This window comes from Pempheris klunzingeri, chromosome 14 (genome assembly GCF_042242105.1).
Source record: "Pempheris klunzingeri isolate RE-2024b chromosome 14, fPemKlu1.hap1, whole genome shotgun sequence".
In the NCBI taxonomy this organism is placed as follows: Eukaryota; Metazoa; Chordata; class Actinopteri; order Acropomatiformes; family Pempheridae; genus Pempheris; species Pempheris klunzingeri.
In genome coordinates, this window is record NC_092025.1 from 15704397 (window position 1) to 15722702 (window position 18306).

An 18306-nucleotide genomic window follows, 5' to 3' on the forward strand; every position below is an offset into this window, starting at 1 on the left:
AAAAAAAGAAGAAAAGAACTATTACACAGTGGCAGCACAGCCCTCACATCTCTCTATCCCCCAGGGATCCAAGTACCTACTCCTTATATAGGGCATTCAATTCCCACCTTGGCTCACTTCAGCTCTACCATTCGGTAACATGGTGACGTAGTCTGTACCGTGAATGCAAACAAATCTGCAAATAAAATCACAGCACACACTACAAACCTCTAGACATTTCTTAACCATATCCCCACAAGCTAAACAAGCGAAAACAACAATTTATGCATTTTAATACCAACAAACATTTGTCAAAAGGAAAATAAAAACCCTCCACTTGGTCCGACCCGATGATGCAACGCTGACATCACCAACACCATAAATTGGGGAAGTGCTGGGCCGGCCTCCTCTCCAAACACTACCCCATTATGGTGAGCCAGAACAAACAAAGGTAAGTTTAAACAAAGGAATGAACAATTGAACCACATTTCACCTGCCACTTGATAAAAGATAAGTGAACCAAATGACTGTATGTTTTACTTTAATTCTACATGCACTAGATGTCAACTGTAACCTAATAACACAAACAAACCCGGGATAGTATGTGCCTTAATGTTACACCGGCCTGGTTAAATTAAAGAAAAACATACATAGGGAAAACAGGAAGTAGAATGTACCATGAACATGTCCAGCGACAAGTGGTGAGGAGAAATGAGCGCTCACCCACTTAGTCACAAATACATTTTGGTCCACACTGAAATACATCTATTGACTGACTATTGGATGGATTCACATGAAAATTTGTACAGACATACATGGTCACCAGAGGATGAATCCTGCTGTCTTTTATCTTACCCTGGCTTTTCCTCTGGCGCCACCATTTGATTTATAGCCAAATACCTGCTAAATTTCTGGCATTCCCACCAGCCACAGCTGTTCTTTGTGTCTGGTGCTGATTAGCAGACGTTGGCATGCTACAACGCACCCAAGCACGGTAAACTAAGATATTATATTGACCATCAGCATGTTAGCACTGACATGTTAGGAAAGTGTCTCATCCCAGCTGGTTTTATGTTTCATCTCATGCAGCTCTCCTTCTTATTCGTGTGCATCGTTTCATCTCCCCTCATTCTGTCCCGGCTCATAGATAATTGATTATGTAGGTTCTGCCCTTTGGTTGATACTCGTGAGACATTCAACATAATGATCAGTGTGTCTGGTGTTTGGTCTAATAAAGGCTCAGCCGCCCACAGTATGTTCCATCAGCTGGTCCCAAATAAAACTTCTCAGTACATGGGAACAGTGCCAACATGAGCATTTAGACCAGGTACATGTGTGTTATCTACTCACATCATGGGATCAGTGCCAACATGGGCACTTAGACCAGGTGCATGAGTGTCATCTTTACATTAAATTATGTTAATGATCATTTTGTATTGAGAATGCTTTTTTAGGTTAAAATTAACATATGAAAAGGATGAGTTTTTGTCGCATTTTGGAAGAAATGTAATACACTTTGTACAAGGCAAACATTACATTGGATTTAAATGGTAGAAAGAAGCTGTTCTTGTAAAATAAATTGGTTAGCGGGCCGCTGGAAGGTTTCATCAGCATGTGGTTTAAGGAGACAATGGTACAGAGATTAGACAAAGAATGAGACAAAAGAATATAATTCATATTAATACTCTGCACTCACAACTATATTTATATGTGGGCTGTTTCAGTAAGAGTTTACAATTGAGGTGGATTACTTTAAGTGGGCAGAGAGTCTCACTGTTTCAGCCTGCAATTAGGTATTTAGACCAATAACAGTTCAATGTTTTTCTCTCTTTCTGATATTTTCACTTTTCACCCCACCTCTTTGTCACCTTTACCTCCTAATATCAAATTTCAATCAAATCAAACTAATTCAGCCAGTTCAGTGGGTTTTATACGCATGCTGCCACTATTTTAATGTCACTTTCTGTAATTTGTCAAATATTTACAATAAGATTTACATACCACACTAAAATGTTCACATAATGATCCATATCAGTGTTGTGTTTTCTCTCTCCCTCTGAGTGTAAATGAGTGTGACTGGGTGTGATCCTCCTCAGAGGGAGTCACGTTGTGATTAGGTTGGTGATCAAAAGGCTGAGAGTCAGAGAAGCCACACTTTTCCTGGAAACAAATTGCACAGCAGACGAAAGACTGATTACTATTGAGGCAATGTGACTTGTTCTGATAAAACCTGAGCCTTCTATGCATGTTTTATTTTAACTTGCCCAGATTACAGACAGGTGTGATTACGCACAATGTTTCCATGCCAGGGACAAACCATGGGAATGTTTGTCTGCATTTGTCTTCATTAAACAACCTCTTCCATTTGAAGCTGTATTCTGACTTTGGCTAACAAATACCTCAGCTAAGCCATGGTCACTACAACACAGTCACCCTTGCCTTGTGGGGCGTCCATCTGCTGACCTTGGCTGGATTCCAGCTAATACCCTTTGGGGCATTATCTGTATTTGAATAATATCCACAACATTTTTTAAAAATTCTTTTGCAAAATCATCTAGTGGTCCCTATTGGTCAATTAAGCCTACAAGCCTACAACTTATAATGTGTTCACCTGTCATTTAGTCTTGTGGAATATTAAAAGGACAAAGTAAAGAAAGGAAACACTGCTGGTGTTAAAAAAACAAAAAAACAAAAAACATCTATATGACTGCACCAATGTCTCAGCTGGAAACCAGATTTGATATCTTTGATCTGATCTATCTCGGCTGGGATTTAAAATGAACTCCTCACCTTTGACTTTCCAACATAAGCTTGTTATAATGGGCGTGTGGAAGGATTTGTGGACTTTCAAAGGTCAAAAGGGAATTGTTATGGCAATTCTGCCTAAAGTTTGGCACTTCAGTGAGACACCGTTGAATAAGACAGCTTACTCTGACGCTGCTGTTGATGCTCCCATCATCCGCACCATATCGGGACCTGGAGCTCTTAATCACCTGAGCTCAGGCACACTGTAATACTGAAAGTCCACACTGCTCCACGTTGATCTAAATATATCACCCACCTGTTAGATTTACTGTTTCAGTTATTCTATTGTCAAAATACATATTTTAAATTTTTACCAGGTTTATTGTTTCCTCTAAAAATATATACTGCAAACTGTGGCTAAAAGGAACATTGAAAAAAAATATGAAAATAAGCAAAATATTCTTTACATGCTGGTTTTCTCTCTTGATCCCTTGTTTAAAACAGGTGGAGCTCATAGATAGATCAGGCTAACAATAGCAGCTCTAAAGGCTATTATTAATCACAAGTCTATCAACATATCTCCCAGCAAATCTTATGTCATGACACATCCAGGACTTTTTGACAAAGAAAAGTCACGACGACCACTCTCAGAAATTTCACCCAGATTTAAAAAGGTCTTAAATTTCATAACCCTGATTTTTTTTTTTTTTTTTTTTTTTTCTCCCTTCTGCATGAAAGGAGAGATGATAGGATGGGTTGTGGAGGCGCAGAAGGAATTTTCAGCCTACTACTATCACAGCCACGTGGCAACTGTGTGTTTGTATGTCTGTCCCTGTGATTTAGCTGGCTGGTATTATTAGACCCTTTGTAGTCCAAAAAAGCCATCCTCTGATTGCTTAACTGGATTATGAAGCAGGCAATGACAGCAACAATGAATCGTTTAAGCTTGAACGATGCACAGAGAGAGGCTTCGGGTATAAAAAGGGCGAGCAACTGTTTGTACAGATCGTACTCTCCACTCACCGTGACACACGCTACCAAGCTCCCAGACTGCTGAGAAGAGGTAAGACTTCTTCATCTTCAGGGATGGAAAGATGGATGGATGAATATAGTGGGGATACTAATGATGGGCTACATGGGCCCCTACTTGAAAGATCAAGTATGTTTGAAACAAACTTCAACATTTTTAAGCTGAAAATCAGTCAGTGATGTTAAACCCTGGAGTGAAGTGAGAGTTATAGTAGTCATGCTGAGTTTACTACATGGTGCAGGGTTTTACAGTCCATTTTACGGCCTAATTTTAACCCAATATCTTCAAATAGGAGTTACAAAGCAACAGATGAATGCATATGACAAAGATGTCTGATGTGTACTTTCACTTGATCTCAGTGGCAGTGTACCAGGCCGGCCATGAGGAATGAAAATATAGCTCTTGTCGATTAAAGTAGCCTAAATAACTGATGTTTTCAGTTAAACTTGCTGCTCCCCTACAATTCCTATAGTTTGACAGTATAGACTTGCAACCCTGAGCTGTGAATGAAGTCTCTGAGATTATTTGTTGCCAACAACCAGCAGTAATTGTGCCAAAATGAGCAATGATAATTCATTAATAATGAGCATTAATCCATCACTTCGTTAACTGTAAAATAAAACGTGAATAGGAAATATATTATAATATATTCAGCGAGTGAGTGATGATTTAAGTAATTAATATTTAGATTAGGTGCTAAACAGTCACAGGTGAGTGTTTGTGGGATATTTCATGGCTGTTGAATCGCTAAGGTCAATCAGAGTCAAGAGATGCGCCTGTGTTGGACCTCTTCTTGTTCCTGAATCTGCACAGCTGGTTTGGCTCCTTTTGGACCAAACAAGTTGCAGATCTCCTCAATCTTGATGTATTTACCCAACACAGCAAACTCTGTGCATCCTGGAATGTTTTAAAGATCAAAAATGGGTAAATCCAGGGGAAACAGTGAAAACACATATATTTTAGCTGTATTATGTATTTATTCTGGAAGACTTTGTCAGCCTAATGGAAAGAGAGCAACTGTTTCATGTGATCCAAAGTACTGGGATAAAGAGCCTAAATTCTACAGTGTGTTGTGAATCACTTGAGTTATCTTAAATCACAGACAATGGCTTGAATTTACATTCACTAAACCTTTTTCCAGTTAAATTCACATAAATTCAAAGGGTTTTTTCTGTGTTCATTGTTCAGCTCAGGTTCATTAATGCACCACATTTTTCACAAATATTTTGTAGAACTCAGACATGAATAAGACTGAACTGTATCCGGACAGCAGGTGATGCCTAAAAGTAAATTGAGAAATTAAGAAATGCTGTTTTTTTGAAACAATTAAATAAATACTATGGCCCTCTTAACCGGTGGAAATAGTCCTTTTTACTGAGCTATCGAGGGCGTCTATTGGAACTTAGAGTCTCTTTAGGTCCAGGAATACAGCAGCAAATTACTGAATGGGTTTTATCCATTTAACTGTCCTTGAAAAGTCCACACTGGCAACAGCTTGAGCCCTGCTGTTCAGTTAGAGGGGAATACCTTGTGACATAATCGTATGTGCCATGTAAATCTGGACAGGAGTTCGTAGTGAGGCAGGATTGAGACAATTTAGAAGACACAAAATAAAGGATAACAGCTCAGCAGCCATAACACTGATGGTGTAATCTTATTGCAAAGGATTAACCTGCAGAACCTTAAAAAACAAAACATCACTCCGGCTGCCAGCGAGCAGAGAGTTGTCACGATCGATGTGTTAATCACAACATCTGACTGATGCTGTAACCCCCTAATAACCATAAGTCACTTCTGTTTTTCTTTTCATCAAACAGGACTCTCCTCAAGATCCAGAAATGGCAAAGTAAGTCCTTTTTTAAATTTTTTTTTTTTTTTCTTGTCCTTCAAAGTCATGCTCAGGAACTCCTTTCCTACCTCAGACTGTATATATAAAGACAGGTCTCCCACCTTGCTAAAATAGAACTGAAAAAGAGCTAAAAAAAGTTGCCACAAAAAGCTCCTGATGCGGTACTACTTTGGAGTTGCAGACTTTGGTCAGGGTCAGCCAATTCCTACAGGTGACGAGTGGTTTTAAAGTATTTATTTAAGGTTTGTAAAGGCTTAGTTGGTTGATGGGCTGGTTCAAATGTGACCTCAGACAGCTAATGAGCTATTTGGGAAGCCTCACCTGGACCAGCCTCTCAATCCGGGCACGATGAGGTAAAGCTGCTCCACACTTAGCTGTTCCTAACTGGATAAAAGGGAATAAGGGATTACGGGCCCTTCTGCTGCTTCCAAAGGCTAAATTGCCTTCAGGGTCTAAAACTATTGTTAAAACTAGTCATTATTTTATCTGATTAATCCACACTGTAACTCAGTATTTACATCCACAATCCACTTACTGTGTTTGCTGAACTATTCCAAATTTATATTGCTGCAACTTTTTATATATCAAACTTATTGTCATCATTTCTGTTTGTCAGGAGAAGTCATTCATGTTGTAGAGGAATGATAAACCAATGACAGAGGAAGTAATGGATGAGGCAAAGATGGGGGAATTAAAGGGGTTGATGTATTAGACAGAAAAACTCAAAGTCGTGTTTCTCTTTCTTTTTTCAAAGGGTTTTCAAGAAGACCAGTAAAGGTGGAGGGGTACGTCTACATTTGTTGACTCGTCTTGAGTCGCTTTTGATTCGTGCAGTGATTCTGAAATATTTTCCCATCAGTGAAAAATGAGGAAAATGCCTCATTGTCATCCATGTCTGAAACACTCAGCTGTTTCCTTTTCCTTCTGTCTAACAGCTGACCCTCTACCTGGGGAAGAGAGACTATGTGGACCACGTGGCCTCTGTGGACAAAGTTGGTACGTTCCTTCTTCAGTGTGTATGTTAGTGTGTGTGTGTGTGTGTGCAGTTGTGTAGCGATGATGATAATAATGTGTTTTGCACTGTTACCTTTACAGATGGTATTGTGAAGCTGGACACAGCAGAGTTTGGAGACAGAAAAGGTAACATAAATCATAAAATCAATCATAAAAATCGCCTTCCCAAGTCGAGTCGCTTGTCCGAGGTCACGACGAATCAATGAATCTACTATCGTGTGTTGGCAGTGTTTGTGCAGCTGGCCTGTGCCTTCCGCTATGGCAGCGAAGACCTGGACGTGATGGGCCTGTGCTTCAGGAAGGACATCTGGGTCCAGCGTGTCCAGATCTACCCTGAGAGCCACAAGCCCGCTCTGAGCGAGATGCATGACACCCTGCTGAAGAAGGCCGGGGACAATTCATACCCGTTCACTTTTGAAGTACGACAACACGTCCTGGGTTCAAGTTGAGATTGAATGTGACATGAAATGGTTCATAGACCAAAATCCATAAAGAAGATTAGGTTGTTTTAATATAGACTGTTAAATAGACAATTACAGCTAAAAAGAAAACTTCATAAGAATTTCAGGACCTAAAATGTGGCCAGTAAAATTTAATTAACAACCCTGAACTCCAATAACCGACTGAATGTTATCTTTGAGCATTAACTTTAATTTGTGACTAAATATATAAAAAAAATAACTCTTCTGTTAGATTAACTGTTCTTCTTTGCCTCTCTAGATTCCCACCAACCTGCCATGCTCAGTCTCTCTGCAGCCCGGGCCAGATGACAAGGGGAAGGTAAACCTCGTGCTAACACTGTGCTAACACCTACACAATAAAATACCTTCTCACTTCCAGAGCCTCGATGTATAAGTGCCTGAGCTCAGTTTTATAGCTGCTAACGTTTTATTTTGGCTTTGCAGGCTTGTGGTGTCGACTTTGAGGTCAAAACCTACCTTGCCAAGGAACCCTGCAGTGCCGATGAGAACATCGAAAAGAAGTGAATATACTTTTATTCTCATCGTATTCATTCAACCCTCATCTCTCCGCTGCTTGTCTTACTACTGCGCTTGACTAACTTTCTTCTTTTGCATCCATCTCTTCCTCCATCCTCTGTCCCGTTCTGTCCAACAGGGACACTGCCCGCCTTATCATTCGTAAAGTCCAGTACGCCCCCACTCAGGTGGGCGCCGGGCCAAAGGCTGATATCTGCAAGAACTTCATGATGTCCGACAAGCCCGTTCATGTAGAAGCTTCACTGGAGAAAGATGTACAGCAGCAAAATTTGTTTATAAAGCATTTTTCACATTTCTCTACTATCCCGAATGTTTGTGTAGTGCTTCCAGAGTGAGTCTGCACACAGGCCATGACTGTTTTCACAACTGCTCCACCATTGTTCTCCACTAACTGGTTGTTTTCTGCTTTTGGACCACAGCTCTTCTTCCACGGCGAATCAATTCCAATCAAAATCAAAATCAACAACGAGAGCAACAAAACAGTGAAGAAATTCAAAATCATCGGTGGGTACCTCTGATGATAACATAGATTAGATTGTACAGATTTAATATGACTGTTATTAAGAGCTCTCTCTTTGTTGCTCCATCCTCTCACAGTGGACCAAACCACAGACATTGTCCTCTACTCAGCAGACAAATACACCAAGGCTGTTCTTAGCCAAGAGTTTGGGTACGTGGACAGAAAACTGACAATACAGAACCACAGCAAATTATTGAGCATTAAATATCACAGAGTCAAAACCCAAATCACGCTGCGTGGTCTGTTCATGCTTGGGTTTGTTTGTGTTTTATCCTCTACAGGGAGACAGTGGAGCCCAGTGGCACCTATGAGAACACTCTGACCATCGTGCCATTGCTGGCTGAAAACAAGGAGAAAAGGGGGCTGGCGCTGGACGGACGGCTGAAGGACGAAGACACTAACTTGGCTTCCACCACTGTGTAAGTTTTACATGCAATTCTTTCAGTTGATGGTTTGTAGTTTTACATTTACAGCAGCTTTTCTTGCTTTCACTCCACGTCCACAATGTCTCATTATAATATTTTCTTTTTAAAGACACTTCACTTAATCAAACCTTCTAATCACTCAAATCCTCCTCTTCTCTACAGGCTGCGACAGGGTGTAGAAAAAGACGTGCTGGGAATCCTGGTTTCCTACAAGATTAAAATTAACCTCATGGTGGCCGGAGGAGGGTGAGTGTTGTTGTTTAAGCATGTTTGGCAAAATGAAACTTAACTCAATGTTTTGGGGAGAAAAAAGGAATTAAATGAACTAAAATAAACTTGTGGTGTCCCTTTTGTTTTGACGTAGCCTGCTGGGCGGCCTCACCGCCAGGTGAGTGGTGTTCATTCATGATCATATCACAGCCCATACAGCCAATTAGCAGTGACCAGCGACCACATGGACTGTTCTGATTGGCTGCTGTGTTTTCTCTGCAGTGACGTCACAGTGGAGCTGCCACTGATGCTCATGCACCCCAAACCTGAAGGTATTTTTTTAATAACCTACACAAACAAAGATTTGATTTGTCTGCACGCAGTCTCCCTGATAGCAATGTGCCTCAATGTGTGTGTATGCTGGCTTTTCTAATGACTTATTTTCCTCCTTTCACATCGACCTGCCTTCCATATTGAGCAGAGTAGAGTGCACGTCAGCGTAAGTACCACATCACTTTTATTTTTGGTATCATCGCCTATAAATCATACTGTTGAGATTTAATATGCAACTTATGAAGTGACATTTGTTGTTAGGTTCAGGCTTTTTCTTTTTTGTTTTCATACATGTTTATACATTACTGCAGCCTAAGCAACACACAGTCTTTTTCATTGCTTAAAAGATTAGTCAAAATTTCCAGGGCAGTAAAAACTAAAAAGCGCATTTATGATTTTAAGAGTCAATTTTCTCAGTATGCAGTGATGATTGTGTTAATTTTCTCATAACACACATATTCTCTTTGTGTTTATTTCTTTCCTAGAGAAGATGTTACCCTGGAGGTTGAGAAGACACCCACAAAGAGACAGAGAGACAACGAAGGGAACTGACACAAAACAAAAAATAGAAGAAGGATGCGACCGGTATGATTAAAGCTGAAGAGAATGACCTTTCCGACCGGACGAGGACATAAGCACAGATGTAACATCAGTCCCCTCACGGATGTTGTTGTTGTTATTCTTGGTGTTTAATTAATGTCATGTAGCTGTAGAGGGTTAATATTTGGATTGCAGGATAGAGTACAACATTTATAGATCGACACCTACAAAATAACACCTTTTCACCTCCCTTCAGAGTATAAGCAGGGAGGAGGTAGGAAATCGGAAGCCCATAAAAAACCACTGTGCTTATTTTGAACAACACTTTTTTTCTTTCTGTAAAATGTATTGTGTTTTTGACGTCAAGTCAAGTCATCCAAAATACAATAAAATTATTGTAAAAACAGAATTATTGAGGTGCTTTTTTGTTATTGTTTCTGTCTCTGCTGATTCATAGTAATGGTTTTTTAGTTCAGATGGCAGCTGACAACACAAAGCTGAACTTATTGGTGGCTGTTTTATTTTTCATTAATGGACCAGCACATTATTTTTAAAGAACAACTTGTAGTATGATGTCAGTGTCGACGTGACTACCCTCACAATACTGCAGTTTAAAACTATGCTGCAAGTTCTTATTATATGTTACACTAAAGTGACTGAAAATAGGAACCCAAGAGGTGACAGTGAGACAATTTGAGGAACATATGCATAAATTACACACACAGTAATTAACTCACACGCTACAGTAATACACACACACACACACAAATATCCATAAAGCACTGAGTTTTGTGAGAATAATAATGTAGTAAAGTTCACTTCAATCAGCCAAGGAACCCAAGAAGTGACAGTGAGACAATTTGAGGAACATATGCATAAATTACACACACAGTAATTAACTCTCACACACACACACACACACACGTACTCTTATACCTCCATTATTATCTTTTTGTATTTTCCTGTTAACAGTTTGCCTGTCTGAAAGCCCACTCAACTACTTTCTCCGCATCTTTCACTGTGGTGCTGAAACACTCAAACCTAACTTCTCAAAGTGTGACCCTCCATATCTTCATAGTGTCCAAAGTCCATAATACATACTAGTACTAATCTTAAGGCCTTAAAAATAAGGTTCCCTGTTTATATAGCAGAAGAAATATGAGGTTTATCTTTCAGAAGTTCTATGAGTTTGTCCATGTGTTGGCTAATCATTAATTCTTTCTCTAACACCATCATTCACTTAAGAGTTGGATTAGATGACAATAAAATAACTATAATTTCTACTTCCAAAATAAACAAATGATGACTCATGATACAATCTTAAATTCTGACTTTAAGTTGAAATATGGAGTACTAAAATGTAAAACTACTCCCATAACCAAAATGTTCAAGTGCTTCAGTGACTATTAGATGTTCTGTCATATTAGGTGCTTTTTTAAGTCCACAGAGAGTATTTATTAAAGAAAAACTGAAACAGTTCCTCATAATCAAGAATACCCTGAATGAGACACCTGTGGTCACAAATGATGTTCCATTAATCAACCCAGACTCAGTTGTTTTCAGCTGATTTGTAAAAGTGTGAGCCATAGCTTTATATTTGTTATTTGATTTTTGATACTTTATAATCATTGTTTCAGAATATATTGGTTATTTATTAGTAATATATCTACTCATTTTTATGACTTCCATTATAATAACAACCACAGAGGATCAGATTATTGAAATAAAATAATACTACCAGATTTCTGGATGGAAAAATGAGTGGAGAAAATATCCACAGAGGAAATGTTCGTGCAGTAGCCTGTCTGCAGTTTACTATAAACACATAATAAGAATATCCCATGGCATTTGTGAGCGATGGCGTGACTGTATCCAGTAGGGGGCAGTTGTGCAGCTTTAGGGCTGAAAACTTCACTAAACCCTCGAAGAAGAAGACAACGCCGCTTGACGCATCTGACGTCATCACGCACAACGTGCAGCAGTGAAGCAACATGTCTCTGAATGGAGGTTTGTGAACTTATGAGCTTATAAACAAGAAAACTTTGACATTTCTCACAATTCACATGTACTGTCGATAAAGAGCTAGCTGTTGGCGATGATTCTCGTTTGATAATTTTATTTTTACCAAAGATTTGTCGCAGATAACCGTTAGCTGACGTTAGCCCGGTTTATCTGCTAGCTAGCTTATCACTTCCTTGCAGAGCACTGCGCTAATGCTAATCACGTTAAAAGCAACACAGCGAACACTTAAGTGTTGTACGCATTTTCTATTCAGCTCAAAAGTCACGTAAGATCTAATTGATAAAATCGGCTTGTATATATATAGGCAACATTACGTTATACACACGCGTTACAGCAGAGCCCAGGACTGTTTATAAGTAACTTAGCATCACAGCTAAAGCACTGAGTTTTGTGAGAATAATAATGCTGTAAAGTTCACTTCAATCAGCTCTCTCTTACTGACCCCAGATGACGAGGACTTTGAGTGGGAGCCCCCAACAGAGGCAGAGATGAAGGTGATCCAGGCTCGCAGGGAGCGACAAGACAAGATCAGCAAGCTGATGGGAGACTACCTGCTCAAAGGATACAAGATGCTGGGGGAGTGCTGTGATGTGTGCGGGGTGAGTAATGGGGATTTTTTAACGTCGTGTTTGTGTAGGTGGGAGTGCTGTAATGATGTATAAACAGTGGAGTGGTGCAGAGTTTGTGTTGAGAGAAGTCTGTTTTGTGTTTCCAGACAATTCTTCTGAAGGACAGACAGCAGAAAAACTACTGTGTCTCATGTCAGGAGCTGGACTCTGACGTTGACAAAGACAACCCTGGTACACACATGTGATCATTTCCTCTTCCTGTACTTTTCTGTCTCCTTTCCTGCATCATTGATCTGCTTGCTTTGGGTTTTTTGTAAATTGTATCGCCGATTTTTCCCACGTTTCGCTGTCTTCCTTTTCTCCACTCCTCTCAGCTCTGAATGCACAGGCAGCGTTGTCCCAAGTGAGAGAGAGACAGCTCGCCTCCCAGTCCCCTGCAACGTCTCAGGCCCCTGAACTCAATGGAGGCCCCAGCACCGCTCAGGCAAGTGCAGTTCCTCAGCCCAGACCGGAGCACTGCGAGGGGGCAGCTGCGGGGGGAAGAGCTGTCCTGCCTCCACCCGCTGTCCCTTCTCCTTCAACTCCTGCCGCCACCACAGCCCTGCCACCTCCTCGCCCTCCAGTTAGTCCACAGAGCGCTGCCCTACAACCTGTGCTGCAAGACGCCGAGGAAGCTGTTCTTACCAAACTTCGCTGGGCCACTACCCAGCTACAGAGTTCAGCCTCCCTGGAGGCAAGTATCCAGCTCTGCGGCCTCATCACCAGCTGTGCCAGCTCACTGCGCAGCCTCAGGGAGCTCAGCCAGTAACCATCATGGAAAAGGCGGAAATCATGGATTAATGGGACGCTGTTTCTACTTGCCTCTGTCCTGGAATACTGACTCTGGTGTGCTGCTTTGCAGCATCTCTCTCTAACTGAGACTTTGCGTAAAGCTGAATTCAAAATTAGTCAGGAAATGCACTTGAAATAGGATTAAAATGTCAAAAGTTGCTCTTCAGTTAACGTACCCATGTGGCTGGCAGGAATATCATGTTATATGGTTTCATAATATGTTTACATACAAATCTTTGAACATTTGACTGTTTGTCAGTTTGTAAGTCATCATACAAGAAGAACATGTTCAATGTACATCCATCAATGGTATTAATTTATACCATGTAGCCACTAAAAAACATATACCTGCATTCAGTAAAAGACAGGCTTTAATTAGTACAAAATGGCCACCAAATTAGCATCTGGTTAATAACATCTGTTTTCTGACAGGTTGCTTCATAGAATCCAAAACATGGTGTTGGTTTGCAAAAAGCTCTGTGTAACTGCGTGTCTGCACAGGCAAGAGAGTCTGTACTTACAACTAGACTGTAACTCCTATTATTATTATTATTATTATTATTATTATTATTATGATATATGACTATAATTGAACTCACCACTTGTCTGATCACTGACCCGGTGGTGCATTTTTCTGTTTTTCTGTCTGTGTTTACTCTCTGACTCTGATAGTTTTCTGTTGTGGCTGTGCGTTACCTTCTGGTGATTCAAAGATCGTCAGTGTGTGCTGGCAGTTCTGAGGTTTTTATTGTAAATACATTTGATAAGTGATGATAACGATGGTCATGTGATTCAGTGATGCTCAGGTGGGACAGGGCAACATCCAGAAGTCAAAACGGTGCACTGTACATCAGCACTTCATATAAAAGCCAGCTTCAGTGTTGTTTTAAAGGCAGGTAGATTTCTTATTATGCACCTGAGCAAAGCTTTGCCCGTTCAGGAGCGCTGCAGTTTGATTCTTTCCACAAGAGGACGCCAAATGCAAAAAGCAATGCCATAAAGTTTGTTAATTGGAAAACGCTGTATTTAAACAAGTACAATTTTAAGTACCAATAAACATGTAAAATGCATTTCTGTTAAAATGTGTTCTGTTGGTTACAGTTACATCTGCAGCCATGCGTATGCATCTGTGTTTCAACACAAGTTGCCGCTGGGAATTAAATTATTGGCACATTATTTTTTCTTTAATGTGGTTAATTTATCAGTTACTTAATCATGGAGTTGTGTTGGACAGCCTTTGTCTTGTGTCTGTGGTGTGTCTACACGTGGCTCAGCAGTGTTGACGGGCTCCTGTGGTGGGGCGTGGCGCGGTCACCGCCGGGCGGAGCCGGGGGGGGGGGGGAAGAGAACCGTCTGCGAACTCTCCCACACAAAGGAGAGGACACAAAACAAAGCCAGGAAGCCTGACATTAACGCAGAGTTCATTGCTTCTCCTGCAGCCCACTTCCATCCAGAAAACAGGTATGCACTGACTCGCTTTTGCCTTTGAAAAGCCGGTTTCCAGGACTTGGGACTCCGCTCTGCTTTGCTGCAGGGAGACAGGGAAATAACACCTTTTGGGAGACGGTGAGACAGCCATTTAACTGTAAACGCATTTGAGAGTGATCCATGCAGGAGCTGTGGCGCTGCGTCTCTGCTGCAGCCTGGTGATGAGCGGGGGTCGGTGCGCCGCTGCGGACCGTCCGGCCGGCAGCGCTGTCCTCTCGGTGGAGGGTCTGCCGCCGCTGCCCAAAGGCCTGAGCGGCATCCTGAACTCCAGCGGCGGGTCGTGGCGGGACATCGAGAAGGTGCACAGCAAGAGGGCACGCATCCAGGCCGACATCAACCGGGGCGGCGGGGACGCGCCGCGCGGCCACAGCAAAGCGGGCGGACTGGACGCTGCCTTGGCTCTGCTGAGGAAAGAGATGGTGAGGCGGTCTGCGGGCATCCTGCCTTTGTCTGTCTGTAGCCTTAGTCTAAACAGCACAAAAGTCATTGTTAGGTTCAAAGAAAATATCTGGATTGCCTTTTTTCCTGCTCTCACAAATATGCATCCAAGCACTTATAATGATGACAAATAAGTTTGGTAAAGTAATTGATTCAAGGTCCACTTACCAGCTCTTTTACTGGGCTTTAAACCACATCCCATCAGTGGAAAGAGTTTGCTCAGCTGCCATAGACCTGCACCTTCAGCTCAGATTGTGAACTTTTTCTGAAGTGTATAATCTTTGGAGGCCACGGCTGATCCTTTGTATTTTTGTGCATCAGGTCGGTCTGCGTCAGCTGGACATGTCCCTGCTGTGCCAGCTGTGGTCTCTGCATGAGGCTATTCAGGAGTGCAAGGGCTGCTCGCTCCTCTCTGAGGCCTCCTTCAGCGCCGACAATGGATACTCTGAGGACGAGGACGACGAAGCAGAGGTGGAGGATGAGGAGGTGACGGGAGTTCTCTCACAGCCTCTTCCTCCTTCCTCGTCCCTGTCTGTGCCCGGACCCAGCAGCAACTCCAGGGACCAGTGGATCAAGGACTCCTTCCACATTCCCTGATGAGGATGTAGACTCACCCTCCTCGTGCTGTGGAGGCACCTTGACTACATCAGAGTTGAGGTGGCCTTGAGGCCTTTCATTGTCCCTTTAGGCCCCATTCACACTAGTGTTTACGCCATATGTCTCCAGTATATAGTCTTATCCACATTCTTATTTTACACTTTGCAAAATCAGTGCCTGTTAAAAAAACTGGTTGCATCTATTTGACACTTTCTTAATTTTATATTTTATTGTTGTGTTGGAGGTGCTTTTGTAGAAGTTTATAATATGAGAACTGTGGCCTTTACTTCTTACTTTTTGTTCAGGGTCCAAAAATGAGCATCTGACAAGATAAAATCGTTTCGGGCAGATAAATGAGTGACGGTTTAAGAAACATTTAAATCTCTCATCTCTGTACAGACGTGTTTACTCATCATAAAAACCACAGCACAGTTTTCTGGCTGTGAGCCAATCACATGAAGGTAAATATCAATGGCTGTTTATTAGCATCAAAACCTGAAGGACCTGAACGTTAAATTTGCAGCAGAAATTATACCAACTAAAAGAGAAAAGATCAAGACGGAGACAAGTGAACACAGATGTCTGTTTTTTGCTCTTCATTGCATAATGTGCATGCTGCTACATGCTGATAGCTTGGCGCTGAAACTGAGCTGGTTGCTGGCTTGTAAGAATTATTGTGACACCTTTGAGTGACTGTGGTTGTAATCAGGTTTGTTTCTACTCTGGATGCGCCTGTTTGAGGTTTTCTGACAATCTCTGACTTTTCAGGCTCCCTGTTTTGTAAATTGAGGAGGATAATCTTTCCTATCGCACAGTATTCACAGCCATTATTGTCTTTAATTCTATGAGCGTAGGACACTATACACATTCCCCTGAAATTATTTTCTAGACGAAAAAGGCTGGGAAAAGGCCTGAAAAGCTATTAAATAACTTTTTGTATCTAAATCTTAAAATAAAACTGCACTGTTTCCCACAGACATGTACAGTTTTTCTGTATTTTATCAGAGGCTGAAATTGCAAAATGTGGCCAACAGGGGACACACTGCCTCCAGTGAGGAGAGAGCTTCTTCACTCCTGCAGGCCTCCTCCTCCTCCTCCTCCTCCTCCTCCTCCTCCTCCTCCTCCTCGGAGGTCATGTTGAAAGCAGCAGAGTGAAACCATTTGCTGTGGAGAGCAAGCAGGAATGAAGGGGGGTGACGTCTCACGCTGTTCTCTATTTATAATCAACATATGTTGTGGTTATTGTTAGACTCTATCTGCCTCTGTCCCTCTGAACGTCAGAGAGACAGTTTAACAGTGTGTGTGTGTGGTGTGTGTGTGTGTGTGTGCATCCGTTTGCATTTTTGAGGTTTGGAACAACAGCTTTCCTCTCACCTGTTTACTTCTCTTCAGTTTCTCATCTTCCTGTCTCTGCCCCTGTTGGTGTTGTTGCTGCTGTTAGTGTGACACCACGCAGTTACCGCCGACTGCAGTGAGTGATTATTGAAATGAATCGACATCTGAGCGGAGGTCAGCGCAGTGGATGTCAGCAGGGAGAGCTGGAGGGGACAATGAGGTGTTATGATGGAGGGGAGCTGCCAAACAATGAATGGTGAGATCAGGAAATACCCCCAAGCTGAACAAAGAAAAGACAAGAAACAAAACAAGGAAAGGCACTGATGACACTTTATGTTACAATGCGACAGTCTGTTGTGGATTTAAGACCAGATGCTCCAGGCAGAAACATTGTACTGGTCTTATACTGCTCAATTTTTGACATTTTAGGCCATTTTGCCCCCATAACACGTCTTCTTTAAGACTAGTGGAGAGAAAACATCCTAAAAACAAATTTAGGTGTTTATTTTACTACACTTTGTCTATTTGCATCTGTAGATTTTAGCTAAATTTGGAACTTTTAAGGCACTTTCCTTTGAATTTTTTAATACGATTGCATGCATAACACTTAAATACTTAAATACTTTCCTTTCTACGTTTTAAAGGTTTTTACAGAGGAGTTTGTTCACATATCATTCACAGCCTGATTCATGTGACATTGTTTTCCTAAAAACACGGCGAAAATTGTCTTTTTGGCTGTCTGACAGCATTTTGACAGTATTTCGAAGATATCCAAAATGACCCCCATAAAAACCTTTCACTTTAACATGTCCACAAAATGAAACAAGTCAAGTTTCGTGGTGAATAGTTGAAACTTTTACTCTGTTTAGCTGGATCATGCCCCCTTAAAGCATTAGATATGGCGTAAAGCAGTTGTATGATGGTCAGGTCTGTTTTTATAAGACCGTGTAGAGGAAAAGTGAAGCTACACAACCTGCAGGTAATAATGCACCTCTGATTATCGGACCCACGGGGAAATATTTAGACCAGCTCTTGAGTCATGAGAGAGTGGCTGCTGCCCCGCACTCCTCTGCCCCAGCTGCCTCTGTCCATCCATCCATCCCTGTCCCCCCCAACTAAAAATACACTCCTGCTCTCACTGAGGAAAATCCCTGTGCCTTGACCTAGCTTGAACACACACACACACACACACACACACACACACACACACACACACTGACTCAGTTGGCCCTCTCCATGGAAACTATTCCTCTTGCAAACTAGATGAAACACACCTTTTCTTTAGAGCTCTGGATGACGTAGCTGCAACTCAGGAAGTGACTTAAGTTATAACTATGAGCTCAGTTTATAAAACACACACACACACACACACACACACAATAG

General features: G+C 41.6%; 3 protein-coding genes across 4 annotated transcripts; all 3 read left to right on the top strand.

Annotated features, from left to right (window-relative positions):
* The first annotated feature begins 5951 nt into the window (after nt 1-5951).
* On the top strand, nt 5952-9655 carry arr3a (arrestin 3a, retinal (X-arrestin)). Its single transcript, XM_070844077.1, has 15 exons — nt 5952-5956; nt 6358-6388; nt 6539-6599; nt 6699-6743; nt 6846-7036; nt 7338-7397; nt 7523-7599; nt 7734-7869; nt 8035-8119; nt 8213-8285; nt 8417-8554; nt 8723-8806; nt 8925-8948; nt 9053-9102; nt 9591-9655. Exons 1-15 carry the CDS (start codon nt 5952-5954, stop codon nt 9653-9655), a joined length of 1125 nt encoding a protein of 374 aa, XP_070700178.1.
* A 1941-nt stretch (nt 9656-11596) lies between these two features.
* On the top strand, nt 11597-14135 carry znrd2 (zinc ribbon domain containing 2). Its single transcript, XM_070843611.1, has 4 exons — nt 11597-11650; nt 12113-12264; nt 12381-12465; nt 12609-14135. Exons 1-4 carry the CDS (start codon nt 11635-11637, stop codon nt 13040-13042), a joined length of 687 nt encoding a protein of 228 aa, XP_070699712.1. The 5' UTR covers nt 11597-11634; the 3' UTR covers nt 13043-14135.
* Nucleotides 14136-14449: 314 nt separating this feature from the next.
* fam89b (family with sequence similarity 89 member B) lies at nt 14450-16535 on the top strand. 2 transcript variants are annotated; one of them, XM_070843782.1, is made up of 3 exons: nt 14455-14526; nt 14668-14972; nt 15313-16535. In XM_070843782.1, exons 2-3 carry the CDS (start codon nt 14715-14717, stop codon nt 15586-15588), a joined length of 534 nt encoding a protein of 177 aa, XP_070699883.1. In that variant the 5' UTR covers nt 14455-14526; nt 14668-14714; the 3' UTR covers nt 15589-16535. The 2 variants fall into 2 exon arrangements, with proteins under 2 accessions (XP_070699882.1, XP_070699883.1); XM_070843781.1 differs by having other exon boundaries at nt 14450-14972.
* The last annotated feature ends 1771 nt before the right edge of the window (nt 16536-18306 follow it).